The sequence below is a fragment of the Pipistrellus kuhlii genome, unplaced genomic scaffold (assembly GCF_014108245.1).
Source record: "Pipistrellus kuhlii isolate mPipKuh1 unplaced genomic scaffold, mPipKuh1.p scaffold_m20_p_81, whole genome shotgun sequence".
Classification (NCBI taxonomy): domain Eukaryota; kingdom Metazoa; phylum Chordata; class Mammalia; order Chiroptera; family Vespertilionidae; genus Pipistrellus; species Pipistrellus kuhlii.
In genome coordinates this window covers 757352-773666 of record NW_023425586.1, presented here as the reverse complement: position 1 = coordinate 773666, position 16315 = coordinate 757352, and the positions used below count along the sequence as shown (strand labels likewise).

The 16315-nt window shown below is 57.1% G+C and overlaps 1 protein-coding gene across 6 annotated transcripts in view; it reads left to right on the top strand.

Annotated features, from left to right (window-relative positions):
- PACSIN2 (protein kinase C and casein kinase substrate in neurons 2) overlaps positions 1 to 8411 on the top strand; it is a 100004-nt gene extending 91593 nt beyond the window's left edge. For 3 of the 6 annotated variants that reach the window (XM_036425453.2, XM_045577079.1, XM_045577078.1), the window contains 6 exons: positions 693 to 813; positions 2229 to 2234; positions 3006 to 3124; positions 4913 to 5035; positions 5458 to 5654; positions 6742 to 8411. In XM_036425453.2, coding sequence (XP_036281346.1) covers positions 693 to 813; positions 2229 to 2234; positions 3006 to 3124; positions 4913 to 5035; positions 5458 to 5654; positions 6742 to 6854 — 679 coding nt within the window. In that variant the 3' untranslated portion in view covers positions 6855 to 8411. The remainder of the gene's footprint in view (positions 1 to 692; positions 814 to 2228; positions 2235 to 3005; positions 3125 to 4912; positions 5036 to 5457; positions 5655 to 6741) is intronic. The other 3 variants (XM_045577081.1, XM_045577080.1, XM_036425457.2) reach the window with 3 other exon arrangements.
- The last annotated feature ends 7904 nt before the right edge of the window (positions 8412 to 16315 follow it).

Here is a 16315-nt window from a genome sequence, read left to right as displayed (position 1 = left end):
ATGGCCATCCTCCCTGTCCGTGTCTGTGTCCAAACCCCTCTTTTTATAAAAAGATGCCCGTAGATTAGGGCCCACCCTAACGGCCTAACTCTAACTGATTTCCTCTGGAGAGACCCCGTGTCCGAGGAAGGGAGTACTGAGGTGCTGGGGTTAGCACAGTGATAGATGGTATCGTGCCCACTCCACGGAGGCAGCTGAGGACTGGGAGGGTAAATGACTTCCGGCCACAAAGATTGGGAGTGAAAAGTACAAGGACCCACAGGGACACATGCTGCTGTTCCACGTGGTCAGCTTCTTCGGAAAGAGCTGCTGCGAGCTGTCCAGCAGGAGGTGCTCCACCTCTGAAGGGAGGAGGAGGAACGTTCCCAACACTGGGCTCTGGAGCTGGCTAGGCGGGACACGGCACTGGCGCCTGTGTGGCCGGATGCGGTGTTTTCTGTATTACTGTTACAGACAAAGCCACGCTGCCCTGGTGACTGAAAGCGGGCTGGTTAGAAGCCAGAGCTGTGGCTGCACCATCGGTGGTCACCTGTGCCACTGAGGCCAGAGGGCCGCCGGCCGAGCCGGGGCGGGTGTCCTGGTCCGTGTGCAGCCGGCTGTGGTGGCTGCACACTAGGTGCCACGTGGCAGCACCGGGCTGGGTGAGCGTGGCCGCCCCTGCCGTCCAACAGTCACGCTTCTCTCTGATTCAGCTACAAAAACATTTACCGGGAACTGGAGCAGAGCCTCAAAGCTGCCGACGCCGTGGAGGACCTGCGGTGGTTCAGAGCCAACCACGGGCCCGGCATGTCCATGAACTGGCCGCAGTTTGAGGTAGGAGGCGGCTCACCCGGGACCCCGTGGCCTGACCGGGGCCGCGCCCACGGGTCGAGTCACGCACTGTCTCTCGTTCCAACTCCACGTCGGCCTTTGCCCTGTTCGCGAGAGCTGTTTCCCCCAGCGACGCTCGAAGACAAGCCGCTGTCTAATTTGTGGGCCCCGGCACCCTGAAGGCCGAGTCTCTAGGGAAGGTTCAGCCATGTCCTTTCCCGTTAGGAGCTGTGGTCACCTGCTGACCACTGGCACTTCCTCAGGGCGAGTCCCAGGAGCCGCAGGCATGCAGGCCCCCGCCCCCCAGTTCCCTGCCCCCTGGATGTCCGGGAGGGGCGGCCCCAGCTCAGCCCCTCCGGGCCAGCCGGGGGGAGCGTGGCTCAGTGCGGCTCTTCTTCCCCTTCAGGCTGTCCTTGTTTCAGACAGTCGCTTGGGTTCAGGGTTAACTCTCCTCTGGTGCCATTTCCATGGGTCTGAGCCTCCCAGTGTCTTTACCTGCAAAATGCCCGGGATCTCAGCTCTGCCTGCCCTAGGATTGGGCCGCCAGACCCCTGCCCGCCTGCCCCGCTGGATGGCAGCAGAGAAGCGAGGGCTCGGTCCTGCTCCCGCTCTCCGAGGCGGGGATCTCCTCCTCGCGGTGGAGCAGGGCCTCTCCCGGGAGGATGTTGGAAGCGACTCTGCCTTGGACTCAGGCCGAGCGGCTTCCCCCGGTTCAGTGCAGCCGGAGCCCAGGTGCAGTGCGGTCCCGCCTCACCACTCACCAGCTGAGGGGTGATGAGCAAGTCATTTGCCCTGTTGTGACTCAGTTTCCCCATGTCTAACATGTGCGGACAGTAGCTGTCTCCTCGGTGTCGGGTTCAGGGACCTGGGCCAGACTGGGTTTTGGCCGCAGGCCGACCACACAGAAGCCTTTCTTGGCCCCATTTTAGCTGCAATTGCTAGGCCTCCATGTGTGCCTGAGTTCTCCGGGGCCTCTCAGGAAGCTGCTTCAGATGACAGCGTGGGCCTGCACTGAGCGCCCTCCCGCCCCGTTTGTGGGACATTCCCAACAGGAAGCCGAGCGCAGGCTGTGCCCTGCCGCAGGCCCGGGCCCTTCCAGTGGGAGTGGACCTGGAGGAGAAGGCGCCAGCCCCCTCCTACCCCACGTGACTCAGGGAAGAAGCGGGTGAAGACGTGTCTTGTGCACACAGCCCGTCCCCATCCTGCCCCTTCTCCTCGGGTGGCCTGTCGGTAGGCAGTACCCGAACGGCAGAGTGGCCTGGCAAGGAAGATTTGAAGGCTGTCTCCTGGGCTGGGTGTCTGGGCGGGAGCCCCTGGGTGGCCCCTCTCTCTGTGGGTCCGGGACCAGCGCCCACATGGGGCGGATCATGCTTGTCTTTCTCTAATGAACTGATTTGTTTTGTTTTCCATGCCACAAGGATGAAGTAAGTTACTGTTTATGGCTAACTTATTGAATCCCAAACCCTGGTGTGTGCAGCTCCTGGGTTCTGTGTGGGTCCACAGCGACCCTTCCTGTCCGTCAGGCTGGGCTTGAGCACAGGGGCCGCAGCCACCAGGCAGGACAGATTCCCATTCCAAAGGTCCCCGAGGGCACTCAGGCTCCCGCTGAGGTCTCACCATGTTCTTTCACCTGGGAAGTGATAGACAGGTGCTGGCCTGAGCTCCCCCAAATGTGGAAAGTAACGTTTTCTTTCTGGGTCTCAGTTTCCTCATCTGAGCAGTTGTTAGACTTGGGATTGCTAAGAAGGCATTGAGCCTTAAGGTCCTGTAAGCGCAGTGAGCACAGCGAGGACAAGATGGCACCAAGTGCCAGGCGTCAGCCATGTGCACGTGCGTTTCTGGGAATCCTGTACAGCCCTTCCCCTCCCGCTTCGGTGCTCCCCGGGACCTGGTAAAGCTGGCCACTTGCCGGGCAGAGCGGACCTTCGGAGAGGCGTGCCTGGCACAGGAAAAGACAGTGCGCCGGGCAGGGTGCCCTCCTTGGAGGCTTGAGTGGTCACTTAGCTTACCTGCCCTTCGGTGGTGCAGGCCCGGCCCCGATGAGATTTGCACCCCAGGGCCTTGTTTCCCATCACAGACTCGCTCAGGGCCAGTTCAGGGCACAGTCCGCTCTGAGGGCCCAGCCCCCGGCCAGGCTTTAGCCTGGTGTGGCCTCCCAGCGAACTCTGACTCTCTCCTCCGGTGCCGGGAACCAGGAATGGTCTGCAGACATGAATCGCACCCTCAGCCGGAGAGAGAAGAAGAAGCCCACTGACGGCGTCACCCTGACCGGCATCAACCAGACGGGCGACCAGGCTCTGCAGAAGCCCAGCAGGTGGGTGTGGGCACCTCCATCCTGGGCCCTCTGCTGGGCCAGGACACCGCCCGCAGCCTGGACACCTGGGCGTGTCCCCAGTGGGCTTCACAGGGTCCCCCATGGGCATATGAGCTCTTCTGGAGGACCTCTGTCCCCCAGCTGGAGCTGCAGAAAGATCCAGAGAGCACATGCCACACACCTCTGGCCCCGAGAGAAGGGAGACGCTGATCCGGTGCTGGTCACATGGGCAGGTGGAGGTCACTGACCGTTTCCTCCAGGCTGCTTGGGTGTCCGGGCCAGTTCGCACTTCCCCCAGGCTGTATGCGGATGCTGGGAGGGCGGGGGGGGAGGGGGACGGGTTGTCAGGTGTCCCCTCTGCAATCACCTTTGCTGAGAGCCGTGGTTATTTCTCACTGTTTGGAGAGGAGAAGGGCCCTGAGGTCACGAGGCTCTCTGGATAGTGCATGTAGACAAGGCCTGTCCTCACCCAGGGTGCCCATCAGATAAGCACCGTCCCTCGCAGAGCTGGCTGCGTGCGGCCCTCCCTGGGAGCCGTGCCCGCTGGCCGAGGCCTCCATCACGCCGAGAGAAGCGTCACTCATGACAGTGGCTTCCGAGGAAGGGCCAGCACAGGTTCCGGGCCTTTCTGTAGCCCCAGACACCGAAGTCCCGCCCAAAGCTCCCCCCCACCTCCCCCCGCCAGGCAGACATGGCTGTCCGCTTTCAGCTGCTTTGTCACATCTGGCTGGTAGGCGTGGCCAAGTGAGCGGCGCAGTAAGCACCGTCCCAGGGTCGTGCTGCACCTGTGTGATGGGTGGGGTGGGGAGGATGACTACCACCCCGGGGAGTGCCTGGGCCAGCCGCCCAGGACCAGTCCCCTCTCAAAGTCAGAGGAAGGTGCGGAGGAGGGAGGAGGGCCTGGGCTCCCAGACATGTGGCCCCGGTGGAGGCAGCGGGCAGGCTGTGGTCCGGTGCCCTTCACCAGGCCTGAAGTCGGTAAGATCATGGGTCACTCCGGTGGCATTTGAAGCATTTCTTCCCCACCCCTCTCCGTCTCTGAGCCGTCCCCCCGGAGCTCGGAGTGTCTGCTCACGCAGCCTGGACTTGGTGAGAGGTGGTGCTGGCCCCGGAGCCTGCCCTGGGCTTGGTGTCTGGCCGGCAGCGCAGTTACTTGGGGCGCGGGCTCTCGGGCCTCTCTTCTCTACCATCTGTCCTGCGCTCAGCACTGCAGCCCTGCAGCCCGTGGCTCTGGCTGCCAGCCCTCAGGCCAGGCTGGGGTCTGGTTTCTGGTCCTCCAGGCCGGGAACAGTAGGCAGTTGACATAGTTGGACAGACGGGTTTGCTCTCTGCAGCACAAAAGGGGTCCTTCCTGCCTAGACAGGGCTGTTCAGCGGCTCCCGGACTGAATTTGGACTCCGGGCCCAGAAGACCCTTAGCAGCCAGAGGGGTGCGCTGTGCCGTGGGGTCCACAGAGCTCTGGTGCCTCCTCCTCTCCTCGGGCTCTGGGCCCCACAGGCTGAGCCCCAGCTGTCTGCCGGCCAGCTCACAGGATAGAATCCCCATGTCCTCCCCCGGAGCTCTGATGCCCGATGGAAGTGCAAGTCTGCCTTCTAAGACAGACACTTGGTGTGTTTACAGCCAAAGTATTGCCACGTGTTTTGCTGAAACAACTTTCTGCTCATACAACATATTCCTCCCATCTGACTGTGCCTTTAGCCCTGACCCTGTGACCCTGCAGCTGGGAGCACCCAGGACCGCAGGGGCTGCCCAGCTGGGGTCCCCTGAAAGCTCTCTCTCTCCCCATAGCGACCTTAGTGTCCCGAGCGTCCCCTCACGGTCAGCGCAGTCACTGTCCAGCTACAACCCCTTCGAGGATGAGGACGACACAGGGAGCACCGTCAGTGAGAAGGAGGACATTAAGGCCAAAAAGTTGGTGAACAGACGTTTCCCTCTGGTCTTCACCTCGCTCGCTCTGTCTTTCTCTTCTCTCTGTCCAGGGTCTCGGCCCCTTGGCACTGACAGCAGCATGAGGCCTGCAGGCGGCGGCCGGCTGCCAGCTGGACGGTCTCTGGCTTTTCCATTCCGCAGGGCGGGGGGCACCGTTAACAGCCTGTGTTGCTTTCCTCTGTCCCCCATTAACCTGGTCCAAGCCTCTGCACAGGAAGACAGGCCGCGGGGTGGCGCGCTGGAGCCGCCGGCCCTGCCTCTGCCAGGAGCTGGTGCGGTCCGGCAGGTGGCCTGCCGTGCGGTGATGCCGAGGGGCCGTGAAGCTGGGGGCCGTGCTCCTGCGGAAGGAGCCTCCCGCCCCTGGCAGCCCCGTGCTCAGGGCCCTGGCGCCCCCTTTCTTGCAGCGTGAGCAGCTACGACAAGACGCAGAGCTACCCCACCGACTGGTCCGATGATGAGTCCAACAACCCGTTCTCCTCCACGGACGCCAATGGGGACTCCAATCCGTTTGAGGAGGACGCCACCTCGGGCTCGGAGGTGCGGGTCCGGGCCCTTTACGACTACGAGGGGCAGGAGCACGACGAGCTGAGCTTCAAGGCTGGTAGGTGGCTCCCGGGGCCCTGGGAGAATGCTGCCGCCTGGGGGAGCTGTTTCACTGCAGGGCCGCTACATCCCGGCTGCTTCAGTGTTGGGTCCCCCACTTCCAGAGTAGCGGATGCTTGCCCGGCTCAGTGGTTGAGCATGATCTATGAACCCGAGAGGTCACAGTTTGATTCCTGGTCAGATGCTCGGGTTGCGGGCTTGATCCCCAGTAGGGGCGTTTAGGAGGCAGCCAATCATATATATATAAATTTTTATATAAATTTATATATATATATATATATATAAATTTTTTTCTTTAATATAGCAGATGCCCAATGCCAGAGCTTAGCAGGTAGTGAGGTGCCTGTGCCTTTGCCTAGAATGGTGCCTCTCGCTGGGCGAGGCCTGGCACCACAGGGCACCGGCGCAGGAGATGCTGGTCGCCAGGACCACCTGGCCCCAAACATCTTGCGCACCGGCCTGCAGGTCCCCTGAGGAAAAGCCTTTTTCCATGGCCCAGCGGACCCGGGTGGCTTTTGGTGTGCCCTGGGCAGCAGAGGCCCACCGTAGGGTGGCACCTCTCACACTCTCCCTGTAGCCTTGCTGTGTCCACGTTCATCACCAACACAGCTCTGTTGCGAGGAGCCGAAGCCTCGGTTTTATGGCACAGCCTGCGTCCTGACCTCAGGGCCCTGCGTGCATTTTCTGGCCTGTGACTTTTTTCTTCTCTTTTATTTTCATTGTTTTTAAAAATCTTTATTGTTGAAAGTATTACATATGTCCGCTTTTCCCCCCTATCGGCTCCCTCCAGCCCCACCACCCCCAGCCAAGCCCTCACCACCCCACTGTCTGAGTCCGTGGGTTATGCATGTACGCGTACAAGGGCTTTGGTGATTACTCCCACCCGCCCTCCCGCACCTCCCCTCCGGATCCCACACTCTGACCCATGCTCCCACGTCTCTGGGCCCACTCCATTCATCAGTCTGTTTTGTTCATTAGATTCCACATGTGAGTTGGGCCCAGAGTGGGGGCTAAGATGTGAGGGAGACTGACGGTGGTCAGGGTGTCACGTGCTGCTCACCACGGCCCTCCGTCTTGCCCTGCAGGGGATGAGCTGACCAAGATCGAGGACGAAGATGAGCAGGGCTGGTGCAAGGGGCGCTTGGACAATGGGCAGGTCGGCCTGTACCCGGCGAATTATGTCGAAGCGATCCAGTGACAGCCCAGCGGGCTGGCTGGCGGAGGGTGCGGTCCCAGGAGCTCCCTTAGCCTTCGGCCTGGGCAGCACTCCGGCAGCTCCAGCCGGCCGTGGCGTCCACTCCCTTTCCTGCAGAAGACGATGGTTCCATTGCTTTGGCTTCATGGTGTCTCTTGAAGACAGACGAGCCGGTCATTTCACCTGGGACTTGGCAGCCTTTCCACAGTGCCGATGGAGGGATCTGAGCACCGGAAGACAGCACACGACATCCGCCCTTGCCGCCCGCTCCCTGCTCAGTGTGCATGTGGCTATCATGGATCTCAGTATTCCCGGCCTGTCTTTCCGCCACCTCCGCGTCTGCTGGGTTACCCCGATTCTTGTTCCACCGACTTCTTCCTCCGATGCGCTTCTCACCCGCAGCTTAAGTGAACAAAATGCCATTTTCTGAGGTCTTTACGTAGGCCGTGTACAGCTGTACTTTGTGGTACCTGTTCATCCATTCACTTAGGCGTAAGTTAAGCACAGATTGCCGTATACCAGGCATGAGAAGTGCATCCTGCTTCCGTGCTGTGCTGTTACTTGCCCACCACTGCCCGGGCCTCCGGGCCCATTCAGACAGGGCTGAGGCGGAGACCACGGTGGAGGTGGGCGCGCGTGTGGTTGGGTTCCTCCCGCGAGCATGGGTGTCGGGAATAACTGTAGCGCTCCCCGAGGCTCCATATTTAAAAACTATCTCCACTCTCTTCATGCTGAAAGCTTGACTCTTGCAAATGAATAATCTGTCAGTGATGTGGAAGGCGAACCTGAAAAGACTCGCTTTTCAGACACAGGCACCTGTAGACCAAGACAAAACCCTTTACGTTGGGCAGTCTTGTCCTGGTGTATCTATATATTTTATTTGATATTCAGAGAATCTAAAGAGCTTGTCTACTGTTTCCATGAGATTTTAAAGGCTCTTGACAGTGGATTTAATTTGTAAACTGCTTTAGACTGTGGCCTTCGGGCCCAGGCCTGGCTGGTGGGCTGGGCGGGCCTTCTCCAGGCTCGGATGCGGGCCAGGGCCTCGGGCCCCTGAGTGGACACTGCCGGAGGGACATACGTGCCACAGGCCAGCTGCAGTCCGCTGCTCACTCGCCTGCGTCCCTCCGGGGCAGAGCACGGTAAGCTCCGGCCGCAGCATTGCGGGTTCCCGTCCCCGTGTCCCTCCGGAGCCCGCAGCTGGGGCTCACCCATAGCGCCAGGGTCTCCTCGGAGTGTCCTCAGTCATCAGGGAGCAGACGTGCCGCGGCAAGACGCCACACTGTAATCAGGTGGGGAGGGGGGGAAAGCTTTTATTTTGTGTATCAGACAGAGAAATGGCTGCCGCCATATAAGCTATGCATTTACTCATGTTCCAGTGAGCGCAACTGTCTTGTTTGGAAGTGGATGTGTGTACGTGTTTATCTTGAAGACTTACCAGCAGAAATCCTCATTCCTTTGCTACAGATTACCAAAAATTGTCACGTCTTTTCGGTTCAGAAGTTTCTTTAAATGTATAGTATTTTAGGGAAAAGAATCAATAAACCATTGATCTCGTGAGTGTGATGTCTCTGTGCGTGTGCCTCATGCTCACATTAGCACACGCACGTGTCTGTGGCACTTACAGCTTCGGGGCCGGGTGAGAGCCACGCAGGCTGCTGTCCAAGGGCCGTCCCCGCCCCACTGCCCCTGCTACCTCCGAGGCGGTGGGATCTGAGGCCTGCGCCCCTGGGCTTTCTCTTTCCCCAAACCTGCCCCGGTGTGGCCTGGGCTTCCCCTGTGGGCCAGACCAGAGTCCACACCTGGAGGGGCTTCCCTGAGCCGTTTCCTGAGCACCTACTTTGCGCTGGGCCCTGTCTGCTCGTGCACCTTCTGCACAGAGCGTGCCCCTCCCAATGCCTGGGTGTGGGTGAGTTTCAAGGAAGAGGCTCCAAGGGCAGACTCACCAGAGGAGGCCCAGCAGAGTGCACCCCAAGTTACATCCCCCCAGACCCTCCACACTCACGGGGGAGAACGGCCTGAGTGAGATGAGAAAGATGAGACGGCTGCCGTAGCCACAATCAGCAAACCTGGTGAAGCCGCCCGGAAAGCGCCCACCGGGGCACCGGGCGCTCAGAGCCAGGAGTGAGGTAGCAGCTGCCACTGCAGTCAGCGCCCAGCTCATGCTGGATCTCTGCCGCCTGGTCTGATGGTGACGGGGCTCCTGCTCTCCACTTCTGAGGAGGAGTGGGAGCCCCTGGAACTGCCCACTGCCACGGAGAGACGGGGGGCAGGCTGCAGGGAGGGCCCAGAGCAGGCTGGGACACTGAGCACTGTGCCCTGTACGCCAGCCCACCCATGGGGAGTGGGAGAAGACACAGGTCCGGGAACTCCAGCCCAGTGAATCCCCACTGTCCCGATGGCACTAACTCAAACCCCATCTGCAGGTTCTTCAGGGCGGCCCTTCCTGGTCCTCCGCTGACTGATAAAGAGCCAGGGGGCGAGCAGAGGGACCCTCAAAAGCCGGACAGAACCACCTCTGCTCAGCCAGGCCCTCTTCTCAGGCTCCTGTCGTTCCCAGAGCCCCTGCAAGGAAGGGCCCTCACGGCCCACCTGCCCACTCCTGTCCTGGCCCTGAATCCCCCCTCTGGGCCTCAGTTTCCCCAGGAAAGAGTGGGGCCTGCCTTCCCGGGAGGTGGGGGGAGGGGTAGAGTAAGGAGGGAAAGGCCACAGGAACTTGGGAGGTGGTAACATTAGTGCGTTGTGAGTGACACCCCATTCCCCTCCCTACAGCCACCCTGGGCCACCCTCCCTACAGGGCCACCACGTCAAGCCCTCTCCCACTCAGCCCTTCCCTCCCTACAGCCGCAGCCTGGGCCACTTCCCGGAATTACCAGCAAACAAACCAGAGGGACTGAGCGACCTGCCTCAGGCCTCTCCGCAGACTGGGCGGGTGGGGGTTTGAACTCTGGTGCCCAGCTCCCAATCTCAGGGGCTGCTGTCTAAAGCACTGGCTCTCAAACATCTGGAAGGCCTGTTACAACCCCGCTTGCTAGGCTGAACCCCAGAGTCTCTGAGTCACTAGCTTCAGTGGGGCCCAGAGTTTGCAAATCTAACAAGTCCCAGGAGATGCTGAGTCAGGACCACACTTTAAAACCACTGATCCAAATAGCAAGTCAGAGGTGCCAAAATGCCAGCCACCTACGTGCTCCTGGATTTGTCCAGATGACCAGGGGGAGTTAGCGGGCAGCTAGAGAGAGGTGTCCCACCAGCATCAGGGGCACCTTGTGTCACTGATGAGATGCCTGTACCCAGGCAAGTCCCTTCATCTCCCTGACCTTGTTTCCTCGTCTGGAAAATGACTCCTGCCTCCCCCTGAGGTCAAGGGTATAAAAGTGCTTGTTATGGAGGTCGCCTCAACCCCAACGCCATCCCAGCTCAGGCTGATGATAACCAAAGTGTACAGACCCAGGTGGAGACGCCACAACTTCCTCAACCAGTACCTGCGCATGAATGCTTCCTACAAGCCAGAGATGCAGCCATGTGTGAAACGGTATGTAAGAAGGCTGGATTTTCCATACCGAAATCTGACAAAACATTTTGTTTCTTCACTGAAACTCAATGACAGTCTTACAAAGGCATAAAGAGGAGGTCAATAATTAAGAGCATGGACTGTGAGGTCATATTTCCTTCACTTAAACTTGGTTCCAACTGTGTGACCATAAGTAGCTGTGTGACCTTGAGCATACTTAATTTCTCTAAGCCTGGGTTTGCTCAACTATAAAATGGGAATAGTAGTAAGCATTCATATTTCACTTGGTGGCAGGCCCTGTTCTAAACTGTAACATTTATTAACTTGTTCAGTCCTCACCACAGCAGTCCCATGAACTAGGTAAATATTATTCCTATTTTTGTTAATCCCTATCCAAGGATACTTTTCCCCCACTTATTTAATTTTTGGAGAAAGTGGGAGGGAGGGAGAAGGAGGGATGGGGAGAAACATCACTGTGAGAGTCACATCAATTGGTTGCCTCCCACAGGCACTCTGATCGGGGCTGAGGATGGAATCTGCAACCCAGGTACGTACCCTTTTTTTTTTTTTTTAATCAATCTTTATTGTTCATATTATTACAAAGGTTCCTCATTTCTTCCCTCCTTCACCAGGTTCCCACCCCACCCTCCGCCCCCTCCCCATCCCCCATTGTCCTCATCCATAGGTGCACAGTTTATGTTCAGTCTCTTCCTCCCTCCCTTTCCCCGATAGTAAATCCCTTTTCAGATAGTAAATCAGTTACTTAGCATTTTCTCATATCAATAATACCTCTACATGCCCAATGATACACTTCACACAAAAGACATTTCCAAATAGGTCAAGCAGCCTCATCCAGGCCCCACCCAAGGCACTCACAGATCAACACCCCAGCCCTATACTAACTCAACACATTCAGATCTAAGCCTTCATCACTTGATTCAGCAGACCCTCAAGTTCCCACAAAAGTTTCCAGCCATGTCTGAGAGGCAGCCGTGGGGCAGGGGCAGGCGAGGAGTGAGCTGTTCCAGGCCTGGCTGCTCCGGGCCTGGCCTCTGTTGCTCTGGTTCTTTCCACAACCAGCTGCTCCGGGTCTTGTCACTACCGCTCCCGACCTAGTTGCTCTGGACTTGGCTGCTGCTGCTCCGGGCCTGGCCACACTCGACCCGGCTGCTCTGGGCCCAGCTGCTCCGGGCCCGGCCACTCAGGGCCTGGCCGTTCCCAGCCTGGCAGCCGCTGCTCCAGGCCTGGCCGCTCCCAGCCTGGCAGCCGCTGCTCCGGGCTTGGCCACACCCGACCCGGCTGCTCCGGGCCTGGCCGCTCCCAGCCTGGCAGCCGCTGTTCCGGGCCTGGCCACTCCCTGCCAGGTACGTACCCTTGACCAGGAATCAAACCCTTGGCCCTTCTAGTGCCTGGGGTGATGCTCTAACCACTGAACATACAGGTCAGGGCTATTATTTTTTAGACAAGGAAGCTGAGCTATCTAGAAGTTGGATAACTTGCCAGTCTAGATTCAGAGTCAGGCAGTGCAGTGCAGGGCCTGCCCACTAGGCTGTGCTGTTGGATGAAGAGGGCACAGGCCTCAGAGGACAAGGAGGTGCCTGCCCCCCGGTGGTGCTCTTTTAAGGGGTGCCAACCAAGGCGGGAGCTGCCTGACCTGAGCCTTCCTCCGTGCTCTGGCGCCTCATCACACACTCTCCCTGCCTCTTGCAGCTGCTGGTATGTCTGTCTCCCCCACTGACTAGCAACCTTGTCTCTCCAGTCCAAACTAAGAAGAAAAAATGAGATCAATTTCAGACCAATCAATGAAACTCAGATTACATATGCTCCTTGACTTATATCCTGATAAACCCATCGCAAGTTGAAAATATCCTAAGTAAAAAATGCAATTATTGTAAACTAGAGGCATGCAACAGTGAGGTCCCTTGGCCTGACCTGCAGGAATCAGGCCAAAACCAGATCTCACATCCCCTAAGGCAGGTGTCTTCAAACTACGGCCTGCGGGCCACATGCGGCCCACAGAGGAGTCTGATCCGGCACGCCAGGTTTTTGGGGCAGTGAGCGCAGCCGAGGTGTTACAGTAGGAATTAGTAGTTCATATAGTCCGGCCCTCCAGCTCTCTGAGGGACCGTGATCTGGCCCCCACTTTAAAAAGTTTGAAGACGCCTGCCCTAAGGGGTCCCGGATTGTGAGAGGGCAGTTCTTGGGTGATGCACCCAGGAATCAGGCTCCCTCTCTGGTTCCGAGAACCACAGCTACCAAGTCACTGCAGCTCAGCAGCTCCTGCATTGAGTGTCTGCCCCCTGGTGGTCATTGCCCATCATAGCTACCAATGGGAGTTGAATGGTAGGACAGTCACTTAGGCTTTTGTATTATATAGAGATTATATGATTGTCTAACCATTATGCTGTACACCTGAAACTAATAAAAAAAAATATGGAATGTAAAAGAAAAATGTTACATAGAAGTTAAAGAAAATGCATTTCATACACCTAATCTACTGACCATTACAGCTTAGCCCGGCTGATTTCTACTGAGTACCTATTACTTTCGCACCATCTTGAAGTCAGAAAGTTGAAAAATTTTAAGTCAAACATCATATATTGATGATATATTGGTTTGAGCTTCTTCAAATCCTTTGTGGAAAGGGCTGGGAAATGAAGGGAGAGCTGAAGGAGCAGATGGACATAGGACCTACAGAGAGAGCATCACTCCTTTTAAGCAAAGGATAACTAACGCCCACGGCCAAGGGGCCAACCTCCGATGAGCGAAGGATACAGTTTGGCATCTGATGCCATGACCACAGTCCCAGAAACCTGAGTGCCCAGCCAAGAGGCAGGAAGGCAAAAAGCCTGGAGCCCAGTGGCATTCAGTCAAAGCGACAAGGACTGCAAGCAAACTGTGTGGCTCATTGGCCACTTCAGTCAAGATAGCCAGGCCCCCAAAGATGTAATTGATACCTTTGTGATGTTCTGCCATGTAAGCCAGACGAGGCAAGCTGTGGGGGTTGCAAGATTTGGAGCTTCAGCCCCTTGGATGCCGCCGGCCTTTAATAAATGGATCCATAATTCAAAGAAGAAAAAAATAGCCAGGCCCCTCAATTGTAAAAGGAACAAAAATTCAGATGAGTGTTTAGAAACCAAGCAAAAGTATTCAGAAAAACTTTAGTCACCCATGATGCTGCTTCCAGGGGTAACGCTGCTGACATTCTGGGGGACTGCAGTTTTTCTTGTCTTTTTTTCTATTCCATACCCACGGGCAGACGTTTTGTTGCCATTGTCATTTATGTGTGTTTTAAAAATATGGTCATGTTGTAACTGCAGTTTGGTATCCTGCTTCTCTTGATATTTCATCGCAAGCCTTTTCTCCTGACCCTAAAGACGCTGAGCATTTGCTTCCTTCCCACTTCTTTTCTCAGCTTTGAAGGTATAATTCACACTCAGCAAAGGGCACTCCATTGCATGTACAGTGCTACAAGTTTTAATGCAGACAGCTGTGTAACCGCTACCACAGTCAAGACACACAACTGCCCCATCATCCCCCTAACGCAGAGGAACAGACTGAAGTTAACAGCAGTCACCCTTGAAAGTGGGCATGCTTCTGTCAGCTCATTGGTTAGGGATTGAGTCAACCTAGGTAGCAGTCAAGCCTGGTTTTGCCATTGCTCTTATCTCCAGCGCACCTTGGTGTTAAAGCTGCGTTAGCGGTGGGCTGGGGTAACCTTGTGCTTAGCGTGAGGGCTGGGGTACCAGAGTTGTCTACCGCCGTGCCTGTCCTTCCTTTGTGGTAGCCTGCTGCTGCTGCTTAGCACCAGGCTCGTGGACGTGTCGGTGGAGGTTCTCTGTTGACCTGGGTCAGCTTCAGTCTAAGGCCTCCTGATGACATTTCCACCCTCCTCCTGGTGACAGCAAACCTCGGTGTGGTGCCTGTGTTTATTGTGATTGGGACTTTCCTCTCTCCTCCAGTGGCAGCAAACCTGTTTGTTATGAATTAGAATCTGAGCCCAAGTGTTCCTGACCTTCCCTCCCCACAAAACCCCGCCCTCCCCGCTCCCAGCAACAGAGGGATTTCCTTCTAGCCTTCCCCCTGCAGCCATGACATTCTGTTTACCCTTTTAAAGCTAGCGGATTTCCTATCCGCTTGTGGACTTGGTATTACTGGAGTTCGTTTCTCTTCCTTTCCTGGAAGAAATGGATCTTTGCCGGTACCTGGAGGGAGAGTTTGCTTTTCAGGAGAGAAAGCAAGTGGGTGGGGGTTTGTGCCTTCCCCCGACGGCTGCATGCCTGCCCCACAGGGGCTTTTCTCCATCTTCTGTCTCCATCTGTCTCGTGAAGAAAGAATTCTGGTGAAGGTTTATGGAAAAAAGCTTGTGAGTGAATGCAAGTCCCTTTGTATCTGAGGCCCCCGACGACTCCAAACTGACACGCTAGCTCACATATGGCCTTTAAGAATTCCTTAAAATCTTAGGTGATTTCCTCGCGCCCACTTGAATGGCAGCCACTTCTTTCTCCGAGCTCTGCCGAAGGTGAGTGGGTTCTTACGCTCCATCCTTTTGGAGAGTCTTGTCTTTCTTGGAATTGTTTGCTTGGTTGCTTTGCAACCTCAGCTCTCTGAGGGGCTCAGGAGAAGGTGTGATTTTGTAGATTATCCAGCCTTTTCTCCTTATGATGTTGGCATGATTGACGACCTCTGTATTTATACATTCTAAGCCCACACCAAAAGTCTTCACTGAATCCATACTACATGCCTGGCATCGTTCTAGAAGCTGGGGTTAGGGGTGTGGACCAAACAGATCTGAGCTCATGAAATCTATATTCAGCGGAAGGGAGGCAGATTTATTTACATATTATAGTGTCGGGGGGAATAAGTTCTCCGAAGAACACTTAAGCAGATGAGCTAAAGGACAATAATAGCATCTGCCCCTTCGCTTCTGCCTGCCTACACTGCTACCCTTCCCTGTACTATCTTCCTTCTCAGGGACCCTGTGGGAGAGCTGAGTGAACACACCGCGCCCTAATCTGACACATAACTTGGTAAGATTTCAGCTCCAAACTAAGAGGGACCATCGTGCCCAACAGAAAGGACATGACTGTGTCTCAGGAACATGCCAGGTGTTCTGTTTAAAGCCGAACTAGTACGGACAGACACAGAACACAGGACAGGGGTGCCTATTTGGATTCAATCTAAAGAACGTTCCAATAGTCACGGCTGCCTGCAAAAATACAGGCGCCCCTGTTCCAGAGGTGATGGCGCCCCTTCGTGGGGAAGGCCCCCCCGCTCCTGGCCAGTCCCCAGGGCCCCCAGGGTGTCTGACAGGCGGGGGAGGGCGCGATCCTAGCCCAAGAGGAGAAGCCGGCGGCCAGGCTCTCCCCGGAGCCGCCCTCCTGCTGCTCAGCTCTGGCCCCGGAGCGGAGGAGGGAGCGGCTCCGGAGCAGAGGCGCCCAGGCCTCGGGCCAGGGAGGCGGCATTGCATTTGACTCCCAAACATTCCCGGGTGTGAAAGAGGCGACTTCGTCCAGTTCATGCCGTTCTCGCGGTCTGTCAGCCGGAGGGCGGGAGCGGCCCGGGAGAGGCCGGGGACCATGCTGTTCGCCTCCATTCTGCCCATCAGAACTTCTCTCCCTGACCCCAGGCCTAAACCGACACCTTAGAAAATCCATGTCCGTGTGGAGAGCGTCCCCCGCACGGCATTCAAGTGAGGGACTGACAGAAACCGGGCGTCGGCAATGGCGGGTCGGCCCTTTCCCCTCACGTTTCCCGCTTTGCCGCTGCGAGTGACTGGCGCTGCCGCAATCACGGGGCGAGGTGAGAAGGCCTTGGCCAAGAAAGCAGCAGTCCGCCCGCCGGAAAGGCGGGGGTTCCGAAGGCCGTGCGCCTGGGCGCGAACCCCACCCTCACCCAGGCCAGGCTCAGCCCGCTGCCCGGCGCTGCTGACGACGCCGCCCTGGAAAAGGCG